General features: G+C 38.4%; 1 protein-coding gene across 3 annotated transcripts in view; it reads right to left on the bottom strand.

The window, feature by feature from the left end:
- The window catches only part of aff3 (ALF transcription elongation factor 3), a 328,454-nt gene that overhangs the window by 69,702 nt on the left and 231,407 nt on the right, over positions 1–27,345 (bottom strand). For 2 of the 3 annotated variants that reach the window (XM_016997240.2, XM_008120270.3), the window contains exon 8: positions 23,427–23,467. In XM_016997240.2, the coding sequence (XP_016852729.2) occupies positions 23,427–23,467 (41 nt within the window). The remainder of the gene's footprint in view (positions 1–23,426; positions 23,468–27,345) is intronic. The other variant, XM_062975376.1, reaches the window with a different exon arrangement.

Below are 27,345 nucleotides of genomic sequence, written 5' to 3' on the forward strand. Positions count from 1 at the left end.
GACTGGGTCATTTCCCAAAATTAAATTAGTGGCCCATTGTCCTGCGGAACCGGTCAACAAACTCAAAATAAAAGCCACCTTACTAGTGTCAGTAGGAAAAGCATGAGCACTGAGCTGAGAAAAATAAAGCTCCACTTGTGCCAAAAAGGTTGGCAACTTGCACCTGGTTCCGTCAAAGCGTTCAGGAGTCAAAACATGTCCTTTCACAGCAAAAGCTGTTTGGCTTACGGTAAAGGCCGTTTGCAATTGGTCTACTTTGGCTCTTAACTCATCCATCGTCTTCCTGACGGGTTTATTGCTGCAATAAACTTTTTATGGGCGTCGGGCAATCTGTCAAGGACAGAACGCCACAAGATTCAAAGTAACAGAGTTTATTAGATTACAGAACTCAAAAATGCCCGTAAAAACACAAGGGCCAGGCAGTTTTTGCCTTTAAGCGCAAAAAGGGACAAAAGTAAATGTTCAAAAGATAAACCGGATTAAACCGGAGTTTAATCCGGGTAAAAACAAACTGCTTGCTTCAGCCTAGGTATTAACAGAACGAAAGCCAAGGAACAAAAGATACAAAGAATGCAACTAATTGGCAGCAGATTCCTCTCTGCTGCCAGCACTGTGCTTAGAGTAACTTGCGTCGCTCCCACACACACACACAGTAGACAGGATCTCCAACACGAGCAATTCAGCCAAGGATTGTAGAAGTAGAGTAGACCAGTTCCGTTCCGTAGATCAAAGCCAGAAGCCGACGTTTGTAGTTTTTCCAAGTCCAAGAAGGGGGGGAAGACAAGCCGTGGTCAGTTCAGTCCGGGTTCTCAAAGCAGGAGATGGCGTCCGTCAGAAAGACGACGGAAGGTCAAGCTAATAAGAGTAAGCACAGGTTTGCACAAACAAATGCCCACACAATCCCTCCCGCCGTCTGACCCTGGATTTCAATCAACTTACGTCACAGCACAGGAAAGCACACAAGTCTTCAGGGAAGCGTCCCACACACACACGGATCCCAAGCGTTTGCCCAGATTACCTTGCCCGACGCAATTTGCAATTGCTCCCAAGCCCCATTTTATGCCAGTTACAAATCTTCATCACTGTCAGCTGTCCTCCTTAACCCGGGCGTTTCCTCATCACTTTCCTCGTCAGAGCTGGAACACCTCTGACTACGCCCAACAGCATCTCCAGCTGTGGATCCCGTCCCATCCCTCCAGCTAAGCCATGGGTCTAATCCTGAAGGTCCCCATTCATCTTCTGTCCCATCATGACCAGTGGCACCCAATTCCTCCCTCACCCGAGTCCAATCCATCTCATCCTCCTCTGAGCTAACCAGCCCCTCCTCCATTCTCTCCGTAAACCCTTCGAAGGATTCTTCGTCAGATGGTGCTGCAAATATGTCTCGCAGTCTTTTTCTCTCTCGCTCCTCGAGAGTATCTGACTCCCGAGGAGTCTTACGCCCACGTCTGTCAGTAACAGAGCCATGAGGCTCAATCATAACAGAAATTGAATGCTTACTTACATCCGATGTCACTTTACCCTTGAATAGCGCAAACTGCTGTTACTTTAATAGAGAGCTTTCAAGAGGTAAAGCAGCAGGTGTGGGAAAGTGTTACTTGACTCCACTTGAGAAAGGTTTTGAGCAAAGCAGTCAGGCTAACATGAGATGCAGCTGTATCATAAAGTATAGTTTGGCCTCAAACCCATGCATTAAAGTGTATCTATTAAACCACAAAGGCAGAACCTGGCCAGAGAACAGCAGCTCCAGATACAGATACAAAGTGTGCTCATTAGCAATTTCCAGACAACCGTACCACATTTCTTTTATTACACGTGCTGTTATCTAACCTTCTTTTCTACAAGTACATCTTTGTCCAATATACCATTCAAAAGCAACCCTGAGTTAATCCGTTTTTCGTTCACAGATTTCTTCACAAAATAACTAATATGCAGCAGAATTATTGGTTCTCTTGGTAAGCACAATTTTTCCCAGGTCTACGGTAATTTTCAAGTATAGGCAAACAGAAATTTTGGTGCAAACCCAAAACCAATCACTGAAAAATAAAAGCGTTGGATAAGCGAAATGTTGGATAATAAGGAGGGATTAAGGAAAAGCCTAAATAAAGAACAACACTCAGGGGAAATCCAGACAGGAAGCAATCAGGGACAGCTAACACCTCCCAAAAAAAGATTCTCCCAGGCAAGAGGAAGCCAGGCCTTGAAGCCACAGGGCCATTAAATGCTAATCAAGGTGATTAATTACAACATCCATACCTGTCTCCCAACAGACAAGAGCTCTTTCTCCCACCCTGGACATTATTCCACAGACAAATAAACCCCACTTGCCTTGCTTCCAACAGACGGCAGCAGGCTCCGGAGTGACCAACGCGGGCTCCGGAAGGCCCAGCGTGGGCTCCGGAGTGCCTGATGCGGGCTCCGGGAGGCCCAACGTGGGCTCCGGAAGGCCCGCCCGGCCCACCGGAAGGCCTGACGCGGGCACTGGAACCCGCGTCAGGCCTTCCGGTGGGCCAGGCGGCCCGAAGAAGGCCTGAAGAAGGCCCGCAAGGCCCGAAGAAGGCCTGAAGAAGGCCCGCAAGGCCCGAAGAAGGAAGTGGTGGTGTGTGGTGGTGCCATCTTCCTGGGGGCTTTACTGCACCCCTGGAATGATTGCGTCACAGGCGACCGCCTAAATGGCCTCGCCGGTGGACCGCCTCTGCCTATACGTACCGAGTGTGATTGTGAGTATCAGCAACTGCAGCAAACACATTTTGCAGGTGAAAACTAGGGACATTACTGCATGAGGTTCTAAAAACAGGTCCTGGCATTGCTTTGAGCTGGAGAACACCAGGATAGCAACTTTTCTTATTACAGGCAGTCTCCAAGTTACAAATATTCTACTCACAAACAACTCATAGTTAAGAACGGATGAAACCACAGGAAGTGAGTGAAATCTTGGAAGGTAAATTCCAAGATTCAATCCTGAAAGAGCTATCACAGGGGGAAGGTGTCTATACTGAAGCTTTTTCATCAATCCTTGTTTCCCCAACAAGCCACATTTTTCAAAATCCAATTATCACAGGGACAGAAAGTGAAGTGAAATACTCTGTAAAGGGGCACAGACAACAAAACAAACACCACAGGGGTGTTAACTGTCCCCAATGCTATCCAAAGCTAAAACATATACACACACACACACACACACACACACACACACACACACAGTAGAGTCTCACTTATCCAAGCCTCGCTTATCCAAGCTTCTGGATAATCCAAGTCATTTTTGAAGTCAATGTTTTCAATATATCGTGATATTTTGGTGCTAAATTCGTAAATACAGTAATTACAACATGATATTACTGCGTATCGAACTACTTTTTCTGTCAAATTTGTTGTATAACATGATGTTTTGGTGCTTAATTTGTGAAATCATAACCTAATTTGATGTTTAATAGGCTTTTCCTTAATCCCTCCTTATTATCCAAGATATTCGCTTATCCAAGCTTCTGCCGGCCCGTTTAGCTTGGATAAGCGAGACTCTACTGTATATATATGGTTGGAGTTACACTTAATGTTCCTGTTCTGACTTACATATGATTTCAATTTAAGAACAAACCCACAGAACCTATCTTGTTCATAACTTGGGGACTGCCTGTACATCAATCAGTTCCTTCAGTGCTTGAAAAACCTGCAAAAACTTTTAGATAACTGTAGCTGCTGGGACTTGTTTCTGCTAACACATGTACTGCCCTTCTTAGTCTATGCTCCCCTTTTTATTTGTACAATCTTGCAAGGCTGGGGCTTTGCTATTCATCCCACCTGCAAATTCACAAGTATTGTCCCTTTACACATTTTAAATATTAATAAAAATATGAAATATGTATTTTGCAAATACTAGTCTTTTCCTGTTTTGTGTATTCTACAAGGTCTACTTCTCATTCCCAAATCAGGTCAGGCTGGAGTTTACACCAAGTAGTTTCCAAATTATGCGAATGTTTACAAAAAGACAAAATAATGCTAGCAAACAGTACAGAAATGCCTAATTAAGAAGGGAAATCCATATCAGTGCCTGGAATAAGCAGCAACACCATACCATTCTGTGCATTATTACTATTTTTTGAAAGAAGTGAATGGGGTAAAAAGGGAAAGTTATAGCTTTGCAGCCAGAAGTACCCTTGGTTGGCACATTGGAAGTTAAATAACTAGATGTGCTGTAGAACAGAACCTGGTAGGCAAAAAAAGAGGGAAGTGGGCTTTATGCGGGGGGACACACCTGTTTCTTCTATACAGAGCAGGCCCGTAGCCAGGATTTTGATTCGGGAGGGGCTGGGATTTTGGTTCGGGGGGGGGGGGGGTTGAGTCTGGATGAGAGATGATCTACCCTAGCAAACCTTTGGTATCGTTATCCGAATGCCCCCATGCATATGGGATATATTGAGCATGGTGATCAGATCATGATATGAATAAACATAACAGTTTAAATAATAAATTTAAGGCCTTATCGCAGACCACCCTGAGAATTTCGGGGGGGTGGGGGGTGTGAAGCCCTTCAAGCCCCCCCCCCCCCCCCCCGGCTACATGCCTGATACAGAGCATTTACTTTTTGAAAACATAATTATAAAATAGATGCACTTAAGTACACATGCTTCCATGGTGTCAGATATAAAGTTGCATAATGAATGAATACCTTAATGCAGCCATTTTAGCCAAATGGCTCATGAATTAGATCTTAATCTTTTCAACTACAAGATAATTACACATGAGCATTTCTCATACAAAGACATACACTTTCTAGTGATGGTTGGTCTTACGTTAGGAGCAATTATCAAAAGATATTTTTAAAAAGCAAAAGGAAATTTGAGGTGCCACAGGAGTCCCAGGACTGTTCCCTATCCCACCTCACCCCCCCAAAATCCTGGCCAATTATCTATAATAGTTTAAATAATTTTGAACTATGGTGGGCATTTGTCTAATTGCAACTGCATCATAAAAGTAACTATACAGCCCATTTGATTAATTGCTGTGGATAATTAATATAATGAAATACCATTACTATAAGAGGGGATTTTAAATGGCAGCTTTACTGAACCTGCAAATTCATGGCTTAGAGATGGGTAGAATTTCAACCAGCATTTGTTAATTCTGGAAGGTACTATGCTATTGGTCACTGGCAGCTATAAAAGTTAATAAAAAGCTCTCTTTGGCCTTGTCAGATGAGGTACAGAAAACAGAGCAGAAATTCATACTGATAGCAAGTAAGCACATTATTAAAATAGATAGTTTCCTCAGCATAAGATCTCAAAGGGATATAAATGAAAAAGTGTCACATCATAATAACAGAGAAAGGTCTGCATATGGCTGTATGTTTTCCTTAAGAGATTTGCTCTCCCACCCCAAGAGTCAGAGTATCTTCTTGCTCACTTTGCCAGCTTTTTAAAGAATACAGGCAGTCCCTGAATTACAAACATCCGACTTACAAATGACTCATAACTAAGAGTGGGGATGAGACAACAGGATGTGCGAGGCATCTACCCCTCGGAAGGTTAATTTACTCCTGGAAGAATTATCATGGGGTAAAGGTGTCTGCATTAAAGCTTTATTTCCAATTCTTGTTTCCACAACAAGCCAAATTTTTCAAAATCCAATTATTACGGGGATAGAGATTCATTTAAATTAAAGCCTACTTTTTAAGATTTAAGGTGAGCTTACAATAATTTTAAAAAGGCATTATATTACAACAGATAAAAAGAATTAAATAACAAAAATAGTTTTTAAAACTTGGTTAAAATAGTTAGAAACACATTTAAGAAATTATCAGTATTTTTTAAAATGCAGGATACTATTTCACACATGCATCCACACAAATACTACTGCTGTTTAATTAAAATCCAAACATTTGCATGAATAAAAATAAGGGCACGGAGGGAACCCACCAGGAAAAATATTCTATACAGTTCTTCCAAATGGCTTTAAAAAAAGGTGATGAATTAAAAAGCACACACACACAAACACACACATATATATATACATATATATTTTGTATTAATTGCCATGTTCAAATCAAACCATATTCAAAGATCTCTTTATAGGTATTTTTGTAATGAATCTGTTTCAAAGATCCTGCAATCTATATATATAAAAGGATAAAGTTGTTTGCACAGTGACTATAACAACAAAACTAAACGTCCCAGAAATATGAAACTTGGCAACACAATGCAAAAGCCTTGCCTCCCAGTTGTAACAACACAACCACACCACAAAACCACAATCTGAACCCACAAAACTCACAACAACGCATCGTAACTATAACAACACAACTAAATGCCCCAGAAATACGAAACTTGGCACACAACGAAACGCCCGAGAAATACAAAACTTGACAACACAATGCAAAAGCCTTGCCTCCCGGTTGTAACAACACAACCACACCATAAAACCACAACCCAAACCCACAAAACTCACAACAACGCATCATGACTATAACAACACAACTAAATGCCCCAGAAATACAAAACTTGACAACACAATGCAAAAGCCTTGCCTCCCGGTTGTAACAACACAACCACACCACAAAACCACAATCCAGACCCACAAAACTCACAACAACGCATTGTGACTATAACAACACAACTAAATGCACCAGAAATACGAAACTTGGCACACAACGAAACACCCGAGAAATACAAAACTTGACAACACAACGCAAAAGCCTTGCCTCCTGGTTGTAACAACACAACCACACCACAAAACCACAACCCGGACCCACAAAACTCACAACGCATCGTGACTATAACAATTAAACGCCCAGAAATACGAAACTTGGCAACACAACACAAAAGCCTTTCCTCTCGGTTGTAGCAACACAACCACAGCACAAAACCACAATCCGGACCCACAAAACTCACAACAACGCATTGTGACTATAAAAACACAACTAAACCCCCATTTGTCTGAGAGGTTTGGGTGGGGTCTTCTTCCATGACAAAAAGAAAGAAAGGGCTTTGACTGGATGCAAACTACAAATCCCAGCACCCCATGGCATGGAGTCCATGCATTTCAATTAGAAGCCTCTTCCTTCTCCCTTTCCCCGCCATCCAACCCACTGACCCAGGTCCATGGCTCTGCAGGCAGGAAAGGCTGGGACGGATAGAACGAAGGAAGGAGGGAGGGAAGGGAAGCAAAGGAATGCCAAGGACAAGAGCCCTCCCTCTCTGCCCGGAAGGTTAAGAGCAAAAGGGAGAGAAAGACCATTGATCCGGTTATATTTACCCTCCTTTCTGACCAGTGTGTTCTTATCAGCGAGCTCAGGATCGGAACAGAGAAAGGGAACAGCATAGGAATAAAGGAAACAAGGAGAGCACCCACTCTATCTATCCATCCACTCATCTATCCATCCACTCACCCATTAATAATAAACACCTACACAGGCAAGAATCAGCCATGCACTGAGGCTACAAGGCCATTCAGTGCTCATCCAGCTCCCCAATCCCTACATTCACACTTGGCCTCCAAAAAATTTTACAATAACAACAATGACAACAACAACAATAAGAATCAACACCATCACAGGCAAGAAGCAGCCAGGCACTGAGGCTGAGAGGCCAGTCAGTGCTACACTGGGCCTCCAAAAAAAATACAGTAGCATCTAACTTATCCAACCTTCATGACCACTACAACAACAACAATAATAAAACCTACACAGGCAAAAAAATGACTATTGTACCACAATAAAAATATAAACAGCACTCAGCAGAATCAGACATCGCGATTAACAACAAACCAAAGACAACAGGGATCTCAAGCAATTATCAATCAACACAAAAATTGAAGAAGGTAACAGACTTCAAATACTACTACTAATGTGAGTATAAAGAAGGGTGGAGGTCACAGCATAAATACAACCTAATGTAGACTGACCAACACCACCAGACTAAGCCACAGAAACGAGTGGCCGGGCACAGCTAGTAATAACCTATAATGATTACCCTAAGGCACCAGGTCATGTGTTTGATCTTGACCACTAAGCAAGATTAGCCCTGGTATCATGCTCTGTAGGCTATATTTCAGAGGAAGGAACTAGTACCACCACCTCTATATATTCCTTGCCTAAGAAAGCCCTATAAAATTCATGGGGTTGCCGTAAATCAAGAAGCAGCTTGAAGGCACATACACAAAACAATAATAGGCTAATTGCCTGTTCTTTTAGAGCAGGGCTTCTAAATTTTTTCCCCAGTCATGACCTCTTTTTGCCTGAGAAAGTTTTACGCAATGGAGTGTTTTGAAGGTCTGCACCTCCAACCTAAAAGGTCCCAGGTTGCATAATTAGCCATGTCCCTGAAATGGAGCCACACCTTCTCCACTCTTATTCCCATCAAAGTTTGTTCACATACATACAGGCATGCAATCCATATCCTGCACAGGTTGCAGACAAACTGAACTTTTAATGGCAGATAACTGACATTTTTTTTTATTTCAGCTGAGTGTAGTTTATAAACCCAGCTTAGTTTTTTAAAATCAAAATTTGAAGGGAATCATTTCTCAAAAATGAAGCAAAATCAGCATTTGCAAGGCTTACTAAACACTTTTATGAAGTACAGTTGGAGCATTTACTTCATGTCATTGCAAACAGATCTATGTAAATGTCTAAAATAGCTACAAAAAGTGCACACATTTTTTGCAACTCCCATATTAAGTTATGGGACCCTATTTGGGGGATGCGACCCGCAATTTAAGAAACTCAGTTCCAGAGCACAGAGGCACAGGCATAAGGCATAATCATTTAGTTATTTTAGAAGCTGAATTACTAGAAGGAAATCAAGGTCAAGAAGCAGAATAATTGGTATAACCTACAGAGGAACAACTGATTATGTTGAGAAAAAACTAGCACATGCAAATGTTATAATAAACATTTATTATAAACACGAAAGGCATTATGTAGGCAAAGGTGAGCATGACTGAGTTTAACTGATTTTTAAACAGGTATTTAATGGGAACAAACAGGTACAAATGGGAATAAACAACGCTTAGCTTTGACCAGATCAACCACTGCTTATTCAAACAATCATTCACAACAACAAGCAATGGGAGAGGAAATAGAAACAGGTACATTCACCTTTCAATACATCTATTTCAAGGAGCTAAACAAAGCTAGTTCATTTGATTTAAGCTGTATTTTTATAAAGCCCCCTGTGCTTTCAAGATTATTGGAGATAGATCCTGAGGAAGAAATTATTAGTGCATCAAATTGGTGAAGGGGGAAGTGGAATAAGTGGATTTAAGAGAGTGTGAAAGAAGAGGAAAACATTAACCTTAGGAAGTCTGAAACAGTTAAAGGAATGAAACACTGGAGGTGATGGAAAGAAGAAAAGGAAGCATTAGAAATAAGAGTCACCAAGGGGTTCATAAAAGGCAACACAATTAAGACAGTTATAGTAAGCATCATCATTTCTACTATTCTTTTTATTGTGCACTAGCTGTGCCCGGCCACGCGTTGCTGTGGCGAAGTATGGTGGTATGGGAAATACAGTATTGAGGAACTGGTGGTAGTTAAGGTAAAGGGTAAACGTTTTCCCCTGACATTAAGTCCAGTCATGTCTGACTCTGGGGGTTGGTGCTCATCTCCATTTCTAAGTTGAACAGCCGGCGTTGTCCGTAGACTCCTCCAAGGTCATGTGGGATGACTGCATGGAGCGGCGTTACCTTCCCGCTGGAGCAGTACCTATTGATGCACTCACATTTGCATGTTTTTGAACTTCTGGGTTGGCAGAAGCTGGGGCTAACAGTGAGGGCTCACTCTGGTCCCCCAATTCAAACCTGTGGCCTTTCAGTCCAGAAGTTCAGCAGCTCAGCGCTTTAACACGCTGCGCCATCAGGGGATATTATTTCCTAAAGGTTGTGAATATACAATATTTCTGATTGTTTTTTTTGTCTGTTGGAGGCAAGTATGAATGCTGCAATTAGGGAAAATGATTAGCATGTAATGGCCTTGCAGCTTTAAAGCTTGGCTGTTTCCTCCCTGAGTGAATTTTTTGTTGGGAGGTGTTATCTGGCCCGGATTGTTTCCTGTCTGGAATTCCCTTGTTTTCAGAGTGGTGTTCTTTGCGATATTTTATGTGCTTCTACTGTCTGTGGCCCTGAGAAAACAGAGGATTTGCCAGACTTTGCTGATGGAAATACTTTGTTGGGAGGTGTTAGCTTGCCCTGATTGTTTCCTGTGTGGAATTCCCATGTTTTCAGAGTGTTGTTCTTTATTTAGTGTTCTGATTTCAGAGATTGTATTGTAATTTTTGTATATTCAGATTTTAGTGTTTTTGAATACTTGGAGCCAGATTGTATTCATTTTCACAGTTCATAGCAACACAATAATGATAATAATAATAATAATAATAATAATAATAATAATAACAATAATAATGACTTTGGTAATACACACTGCTTCACTCCCTTCTCAGCTTCCTTTCTGGAAGAATCCTTTCTTGGGAGATGTTAGCTGGCCCTGATTGTTTCCTTTGAGGAATTTCCAATTTCCCTGCTTACAGAGTGTTGTTCTTTATTTACTGTCCTGGTTTTAGAGATTATATTGTTCTGTATTATTCTATCACAGTAATTATTTCATATTACAGTAGAATCTCACTTATCCAACATTCACTTATCCAATGTTCTGGATTATCCAACGCAGTCTGCCTTTTAGTACTCAATGTTTTTGTAGTCAGTGTTTTAAATTCATTGTGATATTTTGGTGGTAAATTTGTAAATACAGTACAGTAGAGTCTCACTTATCCAACATAAACGGGCCGGCAGAATGTTGGATAAGCGAATATGTTAGATAATAAGGAGAGATTAAGAAAACGCCTATTAAACATCAAAATAGGTTATGATTTCACAAATTAAGCATCAAAACATCATGTTATACAACAAATTTGACAGAAAAAGCAGTTCAATACGCAATAATGTTATGTTGTAATTACTGTATTTACAAAATTAGCACCAAAATATCACATTATATTGAAAACATTGACTACAAAAATGCATTGGATAATCCAGAACGTTGGATAAGCGAGACTCTACTGTAATTACTACATAGCATTACTGTGCATGGAACTACTTTTTCTGTCAAATTTGTTGTATAACATGATGTTTTGGTGCTTAATTTGTATAATGATGACCTAATTTGATATTTAATCGGCTTTTCTTGAATCCCTTCTTATTATCCAACATATTCACTTAGCCAACGTTCTGCCGGCCTGTTTATGTTGGATAAGTGAGACTCTACTGTATATTTATAATGTTATATCATCTGCTTAGAACTGGATTATATGAGGCTCCTTCTACACAGCTGGATAAAATGCACACTGAAGTGGATTATATGGCAGTGTGGAGTCAAGATAATCCAGTTCAAAGCAGATAATACAAGATTCTAAATGGGTTATATAGCTGTGTGGAAGGGCCTTGAGTCTACACTGGCATATAATCCAGTTAAAATCTGATAATCTGTGGAAGAGGCCTAAAAGTGAGGCCTAACTGTGCCTGTCCCCTGGGCTGAGTAGGTTGCTAGGAGACCAAGTGGGCAGAACTTAGCCTTCAAACTGGCAGCAATTGGATAAAAACTATTATTCCTCTCCCTGTAATTAGGACTTTATTTTTCTTTTCTTTTTGTTGTATCAACCTAGAGCTGTGGATGATGGGTTGTGTTTCGAGGTTGGAGGGCCTGTAGTTTTGTTGTTTTGTCCGCTGCCCTGATGCCATCACTCTTTTATATATAGAGATTTGAAAGAGGAGGAGGCAGAATAAATAAAGGAAGGTTTATATTGCAATTCATAAAATAATAATTTGCCTAGATGAGCAATCTGACTCCTTGATGGTGGTCTTCCTCCAAACCTCCCTCTGCCTCTAACCACCCATATGTATATCATGTCCAAAGGAAACTTTTGTTAAGATGGTTGTTAACCAGTAAGCATTTGATTCATTTTGGAACTCTTAATCACAGTTTTCTAAGACTATTTACAATAAATATTTTGATAGGCCGTTCTTCATTTTCACGATTATTTCCTATTGTGCCTGTCAATGAGGAAAAAGTGTAATTTATGAACTGCATGTTTATGTACATATATTTCCATTAATAGACTCACCCAATAAAATAAAATAAAATAAAATAAAATAAAATAAAATAAAATAAAATAAAATAAAATAAAATAGTCTGATATAGAAAACAAAGCTTCTCACATGGACAACTTAAGCTTTTCAACATTCAATTTTCTATGTATGGGGGATCTTACTAAATGGTGCATGAATAACATTTAAATAATACAGTACTGGAAAAATAAAAACAACTATTTTGAAATGATATTTTGTTATATTATGTAATTCAAAGCAATTCCATTAACTAAGACTTTCAAGATAATAAGGCTAATATAAAAAGTGCACTTGGTAATAATACAAAAAAGTATACTGTATATAGTCGAAGATAAGCTGAGTTTTTCCGCCCTTTTTATGAGCTGAAAAAGCCTCTCCCGGCTTATAATCGGGTCAAGGTCAAGCCAGCAGTGGAGCCTGGAGGTCATTGCTTGCAATATATGATATATTTCTTCCTCATCTTACCCTCCCTTATCAGTGTTTACTTTTCCAAAGCCTCCCTCGCCCTTAACCAAGGGAATGTTTTGAAAAGGGAAAGAAGCCCTTGCAAGTCAGGAAGAAGGATGTGTGTGTGTCTTATAAAAGCATTTTTCCCTAAAATATTTGTTAGTCTCTGTTATGGATATACAGTAGAGTCTCACTTATCCAACACTTGCTTATCCAACGTTCTGGATTATCCAACGCATTTTTGTAGTCAATGTTTTCAATACATCGTGATATTTTGGTGCTAAATTCGTAAATACAGTAATTACTACATAGCATTACTGCGTATTTAACTACTTTTTCTGTCAAATTTGTTGTATAACATGATGTTTTGGTGCTTAATTTGTAAAATCATAACCTAATTTGATGTTTAATAGGCTTTTCCTTAATCTCTCCTTATTATCCAACATATTCGCTTATCCAACGTTCTGCTGGCCTGTTTACGTTGGATAAGCGAGACTCTACTGTATAAGCATTTCCCCCTACAAACCTTTGCAATCCCTATGTAGCTTTATGTTTCTATCTATCTATCTATCTATCTATCTATATTAATTTTATATATGAATTCCCCCTCATATGTTTGCAAGTCTTTGCTAATCCTATATACATATAAATGTCTAGAGATTTCCATGTACCTGTATATCTGTATGTATGTGTATACATTATTTTATATATGAATTCTCACCTAACATGTTTGCAAGTCTTTGCATATCCTATACAGATATAATTATCTATATACAGAGATATGTCTAGGTAGATATATATGAATATAGATATATAGGGCTTGTAAATATTGCAGGGGAAATGCCCCCCCCCACAGATTTCTAGATAGATATAAACATAAATATATAGGGCTTTCAAATATTGCAGGAGGAAAATGCACATATATAGAGAGGATTTGCAAACATTTCAGGGGAAAATGCATATGTGAAATTAGTATATATAATTATAGATCTATATCTAGCTCTGCATTGTTTATGTAGGCATTGAATGTTTGCCTGTTACTATGTTGGAAACTGGCCTGAATCCCCATGGGGAGATAGGACAGGGTACAAATGAAGTTTTATTATTATTATTATTATTATTATTATTATTATTATTATTATTATTATACTGTTAATACCATATTGTTTTTGTTGACCCTACTTTTCCACTTACAGAGCTAGTTTACTGTTTTTCTTTGAAATACGGTAAATATTCAAAAACCTTTAACCCACTGATGACTCAAAATAATTTCATTGGGATCTATTTTCATTCTGAAATTTACCAGTAGCTGCTGCATTTTCCATTCTCAGCTTATACTTGAGTCAATAAGTTTCCCCAGTTTTTTTGTGGTAAAATTAGGTGCCTTGGCTTATATTTGGGTCAGCTTATAGTTGAGTATATACGGTAGTTAATGCAACCCAGCATTGATAGTATTTAACATTTTTATTTTATCAATTTTTCAATTTATTGTCATTATAAAAGTATCAACTAACCTAAGGTCTCTGGATGACTGTAGCACTATTCAAATGTTTCTGTTCATGATTTCATCCATCATATGCTAGTAGCATAATTCGATGTCCATCCACAACTATAATACAAATGTTATGAGGTGCCACTGCTCATGATCTGTATTGCTTAGACCAGGGGTCCTCAAACTTTTTAAGTGGAGGGCCGATTCATGGTCCCTCAGATTGTTGAGGGGCCGAATTATCATTTGAAAAAAAAAAAGACAAACAGATTTCTATGCTCACTGCACATGTCTTATTTGTAGTGCAAAAAAACCCAAAAAACAAAAAGCCCCAGCAACAATCACTTATTTATTTATTTATTTGCTACATTTATACTCCACCCTCTCTCACCCCGAAGGGGACTCAGAGCGGCTTACAAGTTGTATGTACATACAATATATTATATTATTAGCATAGTACAATATTAGCATTATATATTACTATATTGTACTATACCATTATACCATAATATTATTACTAATATTACATTTAATATATAATATATAATTAATATAAATAAATAAATAACACTTTGTATATTGTAATTTATGACTATTTTATGAGTGTTTTAACTGTTTTAATCGTTTTAGTTTATTGTATAACGGCATCAATTGCCACTTGTAAGCCGCCCTGAGTCCCCTTGGGTGAGAAGGGCGGGGTATAAATAATTGAAATAAATAAATAAATAATATTATTATATTATACAATATTATTATATTGTATTATTATTATTAGCCACCTTGAGTCCCTTATTAGGTGAGAAGGGTGGGGCAGAAATACTGTAATAAATAAATAAATATTATATTGTATTACATTATAATATTATTATCAATATTTTATGTATACAAAATATATTATATTATTACCATATCATTCATTTACAATATTTCATTTACAATATTAGTAAAGGAAAGAACAATACAATATTTAAAAATAAAAATAATTTTAACCAACATACTGTAAACTTATCAGGATTTCAGTAGGAAGTGTGGGCCTACTTCTGGCTAATAAGATAATCAAGTAGGATTGTTGTTGTTGTGCCTTCAAGTCATTTCAGACTTTGGGCGAGCCTAAGTCTAAAACTGAGGGCGGGGGCCAGGTCAAAAATCCCAGGTCAAAAAACAATCCGGCCCCCGGGCCTTAGTTTGGGGACCCCTGGCTTAGACACTCAGTCCACTAATAAATATGCCCTACCTTCTCCCTGGCCTGCTTGTTGCTCCTTATTCAAAACAAAACCTCCCTTCTCTATGCCCCAACCTCCTCCTTATGGGGTGAGAAGTCTTAGTGGGAGAAAGAAAGAAGTTACTAATCAGTCGAGGAGAGGGAGTAAACATGGCTGAGCAACATGATTAAAAAAACATTGCTGACACATTGAGGACTGCCAGTTGAGGATTATTCTAGGTCCAGAGTGAAACCTGGTAGACATTTGAGACCTAGTCATAGCCTCTGGAGATGTCACTAAGTACTATGTACTGATAGCAGCCAGAGTTTCTCATAGCATGTCATTAACAAAAACAAAAGAAAACAAAACACACTCAGAGACACATATTTTCCTGTTTCAAAAGTAAGAAAGAAATCTTAACTGAAAAGGCTGCTCGCAGATCAAGCAAAATCAAATTATTTCTTCTTGCTTACATAAAGAGATGAGATAAGGAAGACTTATTCTAGTTATTTATTTCTCGCTAGCAGGTGGATGCAGAGCAGAGTAGAGGGAGAGCCTTGGTGCCACAAGGGTTAGGAGGGAAAGGGGAAACTTTTAATGTGATTTCAACTCCACTAAAACTGTGGGTTTGGAGTCTGGAGTGCCAAGCTTCCAAAGGACTAGATAAGACACAGATGGATTGAAGGCAAAATCAGAAGCTTTATCCTCAGTGGCCAATGAGGATGTCAGTGGAGAACTGACATACCACAATTTTGAACACAGAGCATATTTATTACAGTTGACAGCTATTCAAGATACCCACACAAGCTCCTAATTGGTTTAGAAACTGTCCAGCTAGGCTCTGCGTCTTGAGTAGCTCAGGATTCTGTCCGAAGTCATCACTGGTTGGCCCTTCATGGTGGTGGGAAATTTAATAAGCTCTCATTGGAGCATTTGAAGTGTCAGTCAAATTTTCCAATCCATCCCTGAGAGGGGTGCGATTGGGAAGGAATGCAGCGTGGCAATTGCCAATGGGCTGATGATGAGCTTAATGGTTTGGCTTTGCTGGACACGGTGGGATGAGTCCAAAGTACACAATGGGTGCTTAAGGTGATGATTATTTTAATGGGCATTGCAAGGGGCTAGGTGTCTTGGGTCATGGGAGATGGATCGTTTCTACAGATAACCCCAATCATGTCAGGTGAAACAAATAAAGGGGACCTAAAGGCTGTGACACAAATTAATTGTGTGTCCCCTCCCATTCTTCCCAGTTCATTGTGTGATGATTATGATAATTTCCCCTGGGTGAAGGCAAGATGAGGTACCACTCTGGGGAATTTCATAGAAAGGTTACTGTAGGACAATCAGAAATAACCATGTAGCTAGCTGTGTTTCCCAATGGAGCCACATCTCATAATTCATAATTTTGGGGTTTAATTTTTGATAACACATTAATTACTGAAAGTAATTACATAGGCCCTTGGAAAGCAAGCAAACAAGTCTTTAAAAAGCTACCTCCCTACTGTTTGAATGATTAAAACAGGCAAATTGGTACTTTATCTTCTACCTGTAGTGGTGGAGCCCCCAGATGGCGTAGTGGACTAAGTGACTTGAAGGTTGGGTTGCTGACCTGAAAGCTGCCAGGTTCGAATCCCACCTGGGGAGAGTGTGGATGAGCTCCCTCTATCAGCTCCAGCTCCATGCGGGGACACGAGAGAAGCCTCCCACAAGGATGGTAAAAACATCAAAAACATCCGAGCGTCCCCTGGGCAACGTCCTTGCAGACGGCCAATTCTCTCACTCCAGAAGCAACTCTGGTTGCTCCTGACACGAAAAAACAAAAACAAAACCTGTAGTGGTCCATGAAAACTGGAGATTCAGGGCCAGGCTTTGAGATCTGGCAGTCCTGGTCACATTCACCCTTACTTTTTGCTTCTTCATACATTAACATGGCACAGATCCCAGCTTTCTTTGAATATTCAATCAAAATAAGGGGAGTCTGGTGGTGGTTGTATTTCTGTGTGGAAAAGAAGACTATGTGACTACTGACATGCAGCACTGATCTTTAATATATGGGAAGCATTTAAACATTCAATTTACAGTTTTCAAAACGTGTTTCTTCTGCTTACTGATGTATTCCATTCTTTAATTCCACTCTTTTATTCCTATAGTGCTGGGGGTAGTTGAGTCAGTGAGCTATGAACCATGTAAGGGCTGATTTGCTACAATACCAGTGTCATCGCTGTCCTGGATGTCTTTGCCCTTCTGGAGAAGATAGGGTAGAGCACTCCAGTTGGGTGCTGGAAGGCAAAATTCTCTCTTTCTCTGGAGAGAGGGACACACACACACACACACACACACACACACACACACACACAGACTGACAAAAGAAAGTCAAATGTGGTTCCCAAGGTTGTTCTAGCAGCTCTCAATACATCCAGTCCCTGGATTGCCCTTTCTCCAGCCAAAACAAAAAGCAGAATGATTCACCTCTCCTGGAAGTTTCCAGCAGTAGCAATTCACTGTTTAAATTGCTTGCAACTCTCCCCAATACTTCTTAAGACGTCATCAAGAAAATTAGGGGGGGGGGGGCAGAAAAATGGCTCCCATATCTGACACAGTTGCCTGACCCTGCTTTAGAATACAATACACCATCCAGATTTCCTTCCAAAATAAGTTATTTAACTGCCCCTTAACAAAGAGCAAGACTGCATATGGTTTGGGATGCCTGTGTGTTTGGATTTCCCAATATCTTTAATAAAACCAGAAGAGATAAATAACAGGAGGATGGATTATGCAATTTCCCCATTAGTCTGGGAGCATATGCAGTTTAGACAAGAGCTTGGGAAGGGAATGGGTGATGCCCATGGGCCAAAGTTTCCCAACTCCCACTCTAAAGTAAAGAAAAATCTGGAAACCCACTTGCCCAAAGGGATTTATCAGCATAATTGTATCAGTTATCCCACCTTCCCTGCATGACCATTTGTACCCTACATTTGCAAACTCCTAATTTTATTGGTTCCTACACATGCAGAGTCACACCTGCAGATTCTGCCCTTCACAAATAGTTTTGGGACTCACTTCTAAAGCGGAATATAGTTCCCATTCAACTGCCATAATGAAAGTGAATACATGAATAAGGGAAACATGCAACCATTTCATGAGAAACTTTGGCAAAAGTTATCAGAGCCTGCAGGGGATATAGAAAGTATATTTCAAAGTCTTATTATTTTGTAGGCTGCCTAGAGTCACAGCTGTGAAAAAGATGAGGTATAAATAAAAGGAAGGAGGAATGGAAGAATTGATTCATACAACTGTTGAGCTGCTAGGTCAAGACTGAGTAGTAATGTGGTAAAGCATAATGTTTTATGTCCCCCCCCCCCCTTCTTTTGCTGTTTGGAGCAACCAATTCCAGAAGATACTACAGAATGGCAGAACTGCCCTCATCAGCAGATGGAGTTACAGCTACTTGGAGTCATTACAAAAGCTGGAAGTAATATGAGTCTTATGGCTTTCTCACTACCCAGAGGCAATACAATATTTGAGTGTCAAAAACAAACAATAAAACAGAAATATTTTTCTTCATTAGCAAACCAGATGGTTCCTCATGCATGAGTCAGGCATTCACAGAACCATTTGATAACACTTATGCAGTTTAATCCCAAGACATGCTGGGTTAAGGGCTGGAAATGAGTGTCCTGGCATGGTATAGATATGATATTGCTATGAAATCACAACCATATACATCAGCTGAAATATATAATATGTAGATGTCTATATGTGTGTGTGTATACTTTAATTATATGAAGTCACCAGATTACTACAGAAAGTTTCAAAAGATTATAGATAGATATACAGTGGTTTCCCAGTTATATGTTGATTTTCCTAATATTATAGGCAAAACATTTTCAAACACATTATAATTTAGAAATTCCTTGATATTTGTTTGAAATATAGATACATATAGATACAGATAGAACTAATATATCAAATTACTACTCTCCTTACATTAAAAGTTATTACAGATGCTATTGAAAGACTTGCTGATAATTATTTTCTGATAAGTTGCTGTTAGAAATATTCCTTCTGGGACTCTGCTGATTCTGTCATTCAAAAACGATGAAAGCAGTCCAAAGGTATGATTAACTTCTTAGTCCCTGCAATTTCCTATTGCTCTGTTTGCCCTAGATTTTGGAATTGACTTCCTGACTCACTACAAAATGCGCAGTTCCTCAGCTTGATAAATTGCACAAATTCATTTTTGATCACAGTTATCTTCTATTTACTACATAGCCAGTGAGGTTAATAATATGCTGAGGCAATTCATATTCCACACACATACACCTTTCTGCCTCCCCATAGTACTTTACATATTTTACACACCATGAGACACTACGCCTGTCATCTCAGTAAAACACAGAGAGGTCATTTCTGGATGCCAACAGCTTTCTCTGGTTCATACACATTAATTCTGGACTGCTACTTTGGTTTCCCTGAGGACCAGTGAAAATACATAGACAAAAGATGGGCCTATATAACAATGAAACATTCTTATTACTGTTCAGGAACGAGAACCAATAACAATAACAATTAAAAGCACTCATTTTCTGTATTCAGTCCAATTATTTTAAAATGAAACCCTCTTTCATACATTCTACATGTGAGTGGGTTTTCCCATAAATAATGACAACTCTAATCTCTGACAGATATACGTTAGGTGTGAACAAGTATGTGTGTGCCTTCAAGTTGTCTGTTGACTTATGGCAACCCCATGAATTTCATCAGATATTCTGAGGCAAGGAATACTCAGAGGGGAAAAATAACGAATTTATTCAATTCTAAGGCACAATTAATTGTAAAGCGCACACTAATTTCAATACCACTAACAGAATTTTATTTTATTTGTATATAAAAGCACCTGCAATTCTAATTTGCACCCTATTTTGGAGATATTTATATTGGGGAGTGGGGGTGCATCTTACAGTAGATTGAAGAAAAATTGTATACCCATAAATCATGCACATTTGCCATTCTACTAGAGGTCTATGCACATTGTGCATCATTGTGGAGGGTGGGACTCCATTCTTCTTGCTCTTTTAATAGCATGGATCTCTTTCAAATATTATAAGAATTAAAAGTTTAAGCTTTTAAGCATTAGACTCTGGCCATTAAGAAACAGTTCAGTATAAAGTACTCTTCTTCTACCAGTTCTTCCAACTTCTGCTAAATATAAACAAATATAATTCAGATTAATTGTAATGCCTTCTGTTTATTATTATATATTATTATTTTATTTGTATCTTCCCAAAAGTGGCATTAATACAAACAATTGAACATTTTTACAGAAATTGTATTCTTGTAATTTCATCCCTCCCCAATTCTTTTCCTTTCAATCTATATTAATTTTACTATATGTCAACATTATTTTCAGTACAATATCTTGTTATACTTCCCCTTTTAATTTAAATGTTCCATCTTTCCTCAATCCACCCTTTTTCATTTAAAAAGTTGTCATTTTATTTTAATTCTTCTAGAGTTCTTTGTTCACCACAGTCTAGTCTCAATGCATGCCATCCTGAAAAATAGCAATATGTTCATTTAATTTTAACATGTTTCTCTCATTGAAATGGGCTCTCAAAAAGTAAATAAACTTCAGGTTTTTAGTAAAACTTAAAAACTTGAACATTATTTCTCCTATGATCGCTTATAAGATTTTTTTTTTGTTTTTCCTCACTCTGAAGGTAAATTTGTATCCACTTGTTTGGTTTGGTCTTGTCTACATACACTATCTGATTATAGAATTCTGGCTTTATTCCTTCCAGTTTAATTGATGTTGCTTCCTTATGAGCTGGAAATTCTTAATCAATCTAGTGCACTATATATTTTCTTTCTTCTTTTCCACTCTCTTGTTTTTCTTATTATTTTTCTGTAATTTGTTTAGTTATTAGGATTTGTTTAGATTTATTTATTATATCTTTCAGATTCTGCTTAATTGTGTTTGAGAAAGCACTTTTCTGAATTTCAATAGCATTTGCACAATCTGTACTTGTGATTTTTTTTGGACAATGAGAGCAAAGACTGGAAGAAGTTAATTACCATTTTCAACAAATAGCAGATGTGCCACTACAAGAATATATTTAGTTAGCAAAGGATGGTTGTTTCTTTGCAGTTGTAATTTCCCAAAAGATATACACTCCCTTGAAACCGCTTAGTTTAAAAAAGTCTTCTTTGAAAAATAACGTATCTTGTGTACTCATAAACATCTTGTATTAATTCATCATACAGGCACATTTCTTACTGAAGTTCAGTTATAGATAGGATACAGCTATCAGGGTATCGTTCTTAATCAATAGTCCATAGTCTTTAAGTATAGTTGTACTCACTGAAGTCCATAAGCATACTTCTATATTGTCCAAACAGCAACATGCATGCATCCACCTCCATTGAGGTCTGATGCAAAAGAGAATACAAAATGGAATCCTGAGTCTGAACATGCTCACATGCCTATAGTTCCTCCCACACCAAAGAGGTAGTCAAACTGGCAAATTAACATATACATAGAATACAGGTTAGCCAATATATACATTAACAAATAAATAGTGTATGCTTGGGAGGTTGCTATTTCCAACAGTCCCAGTATGACCATTTCTATCTAACACAAGCAACCTCTTGTCCATTGTTTCACTGATGCAACATCCACCTTTACAATCCTTCTCCAGTATTTCAAATTTTGTGCTCACACTGGAGGACTACAGTAAAAAAATAACTTCCAGGGGCATCTATTTTCTTCTGCATACTGCCCAGCAGACATAGACATGTAACTTATATGTGCACAAACCCCAGCATATTTATAGATGTGGAATAATAGATGGTGATGGTGAAGCAAGATAGTTTTGTGTAGCCCTATTACCAATGCTAATAGAGAAAAACTCGACTTTTTCTTCCTGTTCTACATCATATAAATTTATCACAAATGCTTTTATCTGTCAGTACCCCTCCCCCCACAAGACTGACTAAGATAGCTCAAAGCATTCATCTTTTGATAAGTTTGCAAAGACAGGTTATTTTTCCTACTTTTTTTAAAAAAAAGAAAGCAAGACAGATGAGTCTGAACAGAACAGGGGTTGTCAGTGGAGGTAGGATATTTTTGATGGTCTCAGCCTCAGACCATAAAGAAATGTTATTCACCCATGCACAACATATAATTCATCCTAAGTGGCAGTAGACTCTGCTCTAGAGAAGCATTTGACTGAGCTGCCTTACAAAGTCAATTACTGCTTCTTCTCAGGGAGGCGGGAGGACTTTGGGCCAGAAGGGTTGCGATGCCTGCCAAGAAGGCATGGGGAAATTTGCTTTGTGTCAACCTGCATGACACAGTATCTCATTTGTGGATAAATATAAATCTAGCAGGCTGGTTTGAGTGTGTGTGTTTGCAAAAGGGGCACAATAAAATATACCTTCCAGCAACAACATTCCCGTTTCTACGCCTGATTTTATAATCATGACAGTGTTAGAAGGCTTTTACAATTCCGGCCATTCCATTTTCATTAAGAATTTCTTTAATATAAAGCTACTTAGGGGCTCACAACCTCATTTCTGTTTGCTTTACTAAGGAAAATGATGGAACACCTCATAGATTTAAGTAGAAGTTTTGTCTAAGTAAAAGACCGCAATATTGGAGTAATTAATCTAACATAAGTAGTACCATCTGAGCAATTATGAGAAGGAGCAAAGGAGGGTGAACAAACCTTATATCATATTTTTTTTGGTGAGGAGGCAATTTGGATAGTATCTCCAATTAAAAACATAAAATGAAATGAAAAAGTCAAAAAAGGCACATCTTGAAATAAATGACGTATTTTGTATTGAAAAACGAGTGTAAACAAACATATTTCAAATAAATGCTAAACTCCAAAATTTACTGCATCATTCATGCAGTTTCACAAGTCTCATTTCATGCCACAACAAGGGATTCTGAATACTCCATATGAAATACAGCAAGACAGTGTTTTTTTTTTGGTTTTTTTTTGCAGTAATAAACTCCACGCATGCATGACAAATCCAAGCATGCAAAATGTTTAACATCCCAGTTCGGAGATACTTTGGGGACAAAATCCGATTATGAGTTATGTGCCACAATAAATAGGGCTCAGCGTTTCATAAAGCAATTTATAGTTCATAAAAATGACAAAATGTACCTGTCAGAGAGAACCCGGAGAGCAGATCTCTGTGCTGCCTGCTGGAAGGAAGGGCAGAGATGTTTATTTTATACTATGACTTTTAAAATATGAGCTCAATCAACACTTAAAAAAATGTGTCACATGCATTCTTGTCACGTGTACAAATTTTAAAGCATTAACAAGTAGAAGCAAGCCCATATTCATATGGATATTTTCCATCTAAGCATGTAATAATACTTTGTTAAGTATGCTATAAAACCAGAGAACTGTTAAAGCACTGCACAGACCTTTAAATCTGAATGATCCAATTCAGAAGATTTTTAAAAACCCTTGCAGGAATTAATTCCTTTCTCAATATCTCCTTTACCATTAGGCTCCTCCCATTCTTCCATAAAAAGAGACATCACGGGTTGGGGTCCTTAGATTCATCTGCAGTTATAGAAGTGTTCATTTCGCAAACTGCAAAAGGAATATTGCAGGACAGGATTTCTAAGGCACCGCTGTGATTTGTTGCTGGCAAGTTTTGACTATACTGAGCTCAGATGAATGAGCTATTGATATACTTTGCCTCTCAGTTGTTGCCAAATGAAGGTAGTAGTATGTTAGTGCGCTGATGTGTTAACCTGCGAAATAATGACAGCCTCTCAGATTTAATAGGACATCCAGGTTTCATCAAGTAAACTACTTCCCATTTCTTTATTGTCTTTTGCTGACACAAATTTCATAGAAAGGACTGACATGGATGCTTTCATTTCAGAAACTAACTGAATATCCCTAATATTGCAATGCTTTGGCTATAATTTTTGCACCAGCTTTAACCTCATTCATTCTAGAATCTTTCCATCTCACTTAGGAAGAAATACTTATTATAAAAAAGTGAAACATTAAACAGATGGCATACACAGGGGCCCATTACAGCCAAAGATTTGTAATGCATTCATAAAAAATAGTAGCCGTTTATTGTATTTACTTTGTTATATATATAGTATACTTAAAAACCACATCATATCCAGATTTGGTCAGTCACCTCCCATTTTATTGTCATTCTATGATGGAGGGGTTGGGTGCAAAATTATCCAATGAGCAGGTATGTAGCCGGGGGGGGGGGGGGTTGAGGGGCTTCAGCCCCCCCCCCCCAAATTCTCAGGGCGGTCTGCGAGAAGGCCTTACATTTATTATTTAAACTGTTATATTTATTCATATCATGATCTGATCACCATGCCCAATATATCCCATATGCATGGGGGTACTGTGATAATGATACAAAAGGTTTGCTAGGGTAGATCCTCTGTCACTCAGATTCAGCCCCCCCCCCCCCCCCCCGAAACAAAATCCTGGCTACAGGCCTGCCAGTGAGTTTCAAGGCTGAAAAAAGTTTTTAAACTTGTGTTGTGGTCCAATACAACCTGGTCCCAAACTCTATGTAACAAATACCCATGCCTGGACGCTGCTAATTCTGACAATAAATTATGTAATTGTAGTTTGTGTGATCTGTTATCCACATAAAAAAGGGATGAGATTTCATTTTGTCAGAATTGTCCTGGGGGAGAGCTTTGTATCAATCCTGTAATTAACCTTGGAGGCATCTACGAACAACTCCAGTTCTTCGGCTTAGAAATGGAGATGAGCACCAACTCCCAGAGTCAGACACGATTAGACTTAATGTCAGGGAAAAACCTTTACCTGGTTGGTAGTCTTACTCGCATGGAGAATTAAATGAAAAGTGTTTCTGAAACTCATTCCCCAGTTTTTCCTCTTAGCATATCCTCCCATTCTCCATTTCCACTCTGCGTTTTACCCATATCTTCTCTTATATATCTCTTTAGTCTTCTATTTTTCATTCCCTTTTAATTATAATGTACAATTAAGGCAAGATGGGTGCAGAGAACAGTGTATTTGTGACATAGCTAAATATTAAAATAGCAGATGCTACAAAAGGAATTTGGGATCCCTAGCTTCTGCCTACAAAAAATATGCCCTTGAAGTTGCTTTTGCAGACCACTTTTCATGATTAGGAATGGGAAGTCAGAAAAGATCCAGGGATACAAAAATAATTCTGCATATGCTCAGAGAATCGAAACCGTTGTATTAAGAGTTCCTTTAATTGGTCAGCTTGACTGACCAACCCTCGTAGCTATCCACTTAATGTTGTATTTGCAGAGATCTCATGGGCCATCCAGTCCAACCCCCTGCCAAGAAGCAGGAAATCGCATTCAAAGCACCTCTAATTGAAATAAATCATTTAAATAAACCAAGCACCTGAAAAGTGATGCAGATGTATGTGTGTTGGTGGGAGCAGAAAGAAGAAAGAGATGCAAGTTGAACTGGAGAGTTTGTAAATCAAAACTCCAACTGGGTTCTGGGACAGCATTCCTCAACCTGAGAGCTTCCAGATGTGTTTGGCTCCCACCACTCCACGACAATAATTGGATTTTGGGTTTTACAGTACATTTGAGAAAAAAATCTAAGTTGGAGGAAAGCAAGTTTAAAAGGAGGGAAAAGAGCCATTTGGAAGGTGTCAGTAACAAAATAGGCTTCTGCAGATTACCAACAGCAACCTTCATCCATTTTCTGTGAATCCAGTGGTCTGGCCTAGCACTATAACTACTACTAATTAAATTATTGCAAATATTAATGTTCGCGACAGATTATTAATTATCTAATTTCTAACATTTAGCATTATCAAATAAATTTTCAAATCTAACATTGCAAGCTTCATTCTGGAAAATAGGTGCCCTGATTTCCTACAGATAATTCCCGTAGTTATGCATTACAGTACACCACAGATTTGAAATGGAAGCATGGGCAGCTGCCATATAAACATTTCATAAAACTGCAGAGTTGGAAAAGACCTTGGGAATCCTTTCACCAACTCCCTGCTCAGTATAGGCTCTGCAAATTTAATAAGCTAATTTGTCTTCTGCCCACAAGCTCCTCCAGCATCTGGGGATGTGATTCATTTGGCCCTTGAGACTCATTCACAGAAGTTAGGTGCTCTCTAACCATGTCCTCACCTAGACTCAGCTGCAAATCCCTCCTTACACAATTTGTTCTGCTTTTGCCAGGCTGAACACAAATCCCTGTCTCAAAGAAGAATAGGGGAGAATAACAGTTGAATGATGTAATTCCTTCTATTTTTCATCACCAGTTAAAATTCACTCTCTTTGCCAGCAACTTTCCTTGCTCTTAATAAAGTCAAAATATATACTTTTTTATTTTAGGTTCCCTTGCAAGCTTCTACCCATCCTGGGTCTTTGTCTTATTCGCATCCTATTTACCAATCCATCTTTTCTGCATGTTCCTTTTAGTCTCAGCTCATCAAAGAGCTCCCTGTGTAGCCACCCTGGACCTTCAAATGCCAACCATTTTTTACTTTTCTTATGGCAATACAGTAAAGTCTCACTTATCCAACATAAACGGGCCGGCAGAACGTTGGATAAGCAAATATGTTGGATAATAAGGAGGGATTAAGGAAAAGCCTATTAAACATCAAATTAGGTTATGATTTTACAAATTAAGCACCAAAACATCATGTTATACAACAAATTTGACAGAAAACGTAGTTCAATATGCAGTAATGCTATGTAGTAATTGCTGTATTTACGAATTTAGCACCAAAATACCACGATTTATTGAAAACATGGACTACAAAAATGCGTTGGATAATCCAGAACGTTGGATAAGCGAGTGTTGGATAAGTGAGACTCTACTGTACTTTGCTCTTTGAGCATTTCAGTGTTCAAGATCTCAATTTCTTTGATGTTTCTAGCTATTGGATAACCCCAGACCTTTCTTGAACACGCCATACTTACTGTACACATATGACTAAGCTCCTTTTTCTCATTCTTTGCTAATCTAAATTCCAACAGAGCATGGTTCATTTCCCACAAAATCTCTCCCATTTTCATGTATAAAACTTCATTTTTATCCCTCCCAT

This window comes from Anolis carolinensis, chromosome 3 (genome assembly GCF_035594765.1).
Source record: "Anolis carolinensis isolate JA03-04 chromosome 3, rAnoCar3.1.pri, whole genome shotgun sequence".
Classification (NCBI taxonomy): domain Eukaryota; kingdom Metazoa; phylum Chordata; class Lepidosauria; order Squamata; family Dactyloidae; genus Anolis; species Anolis carolinensis.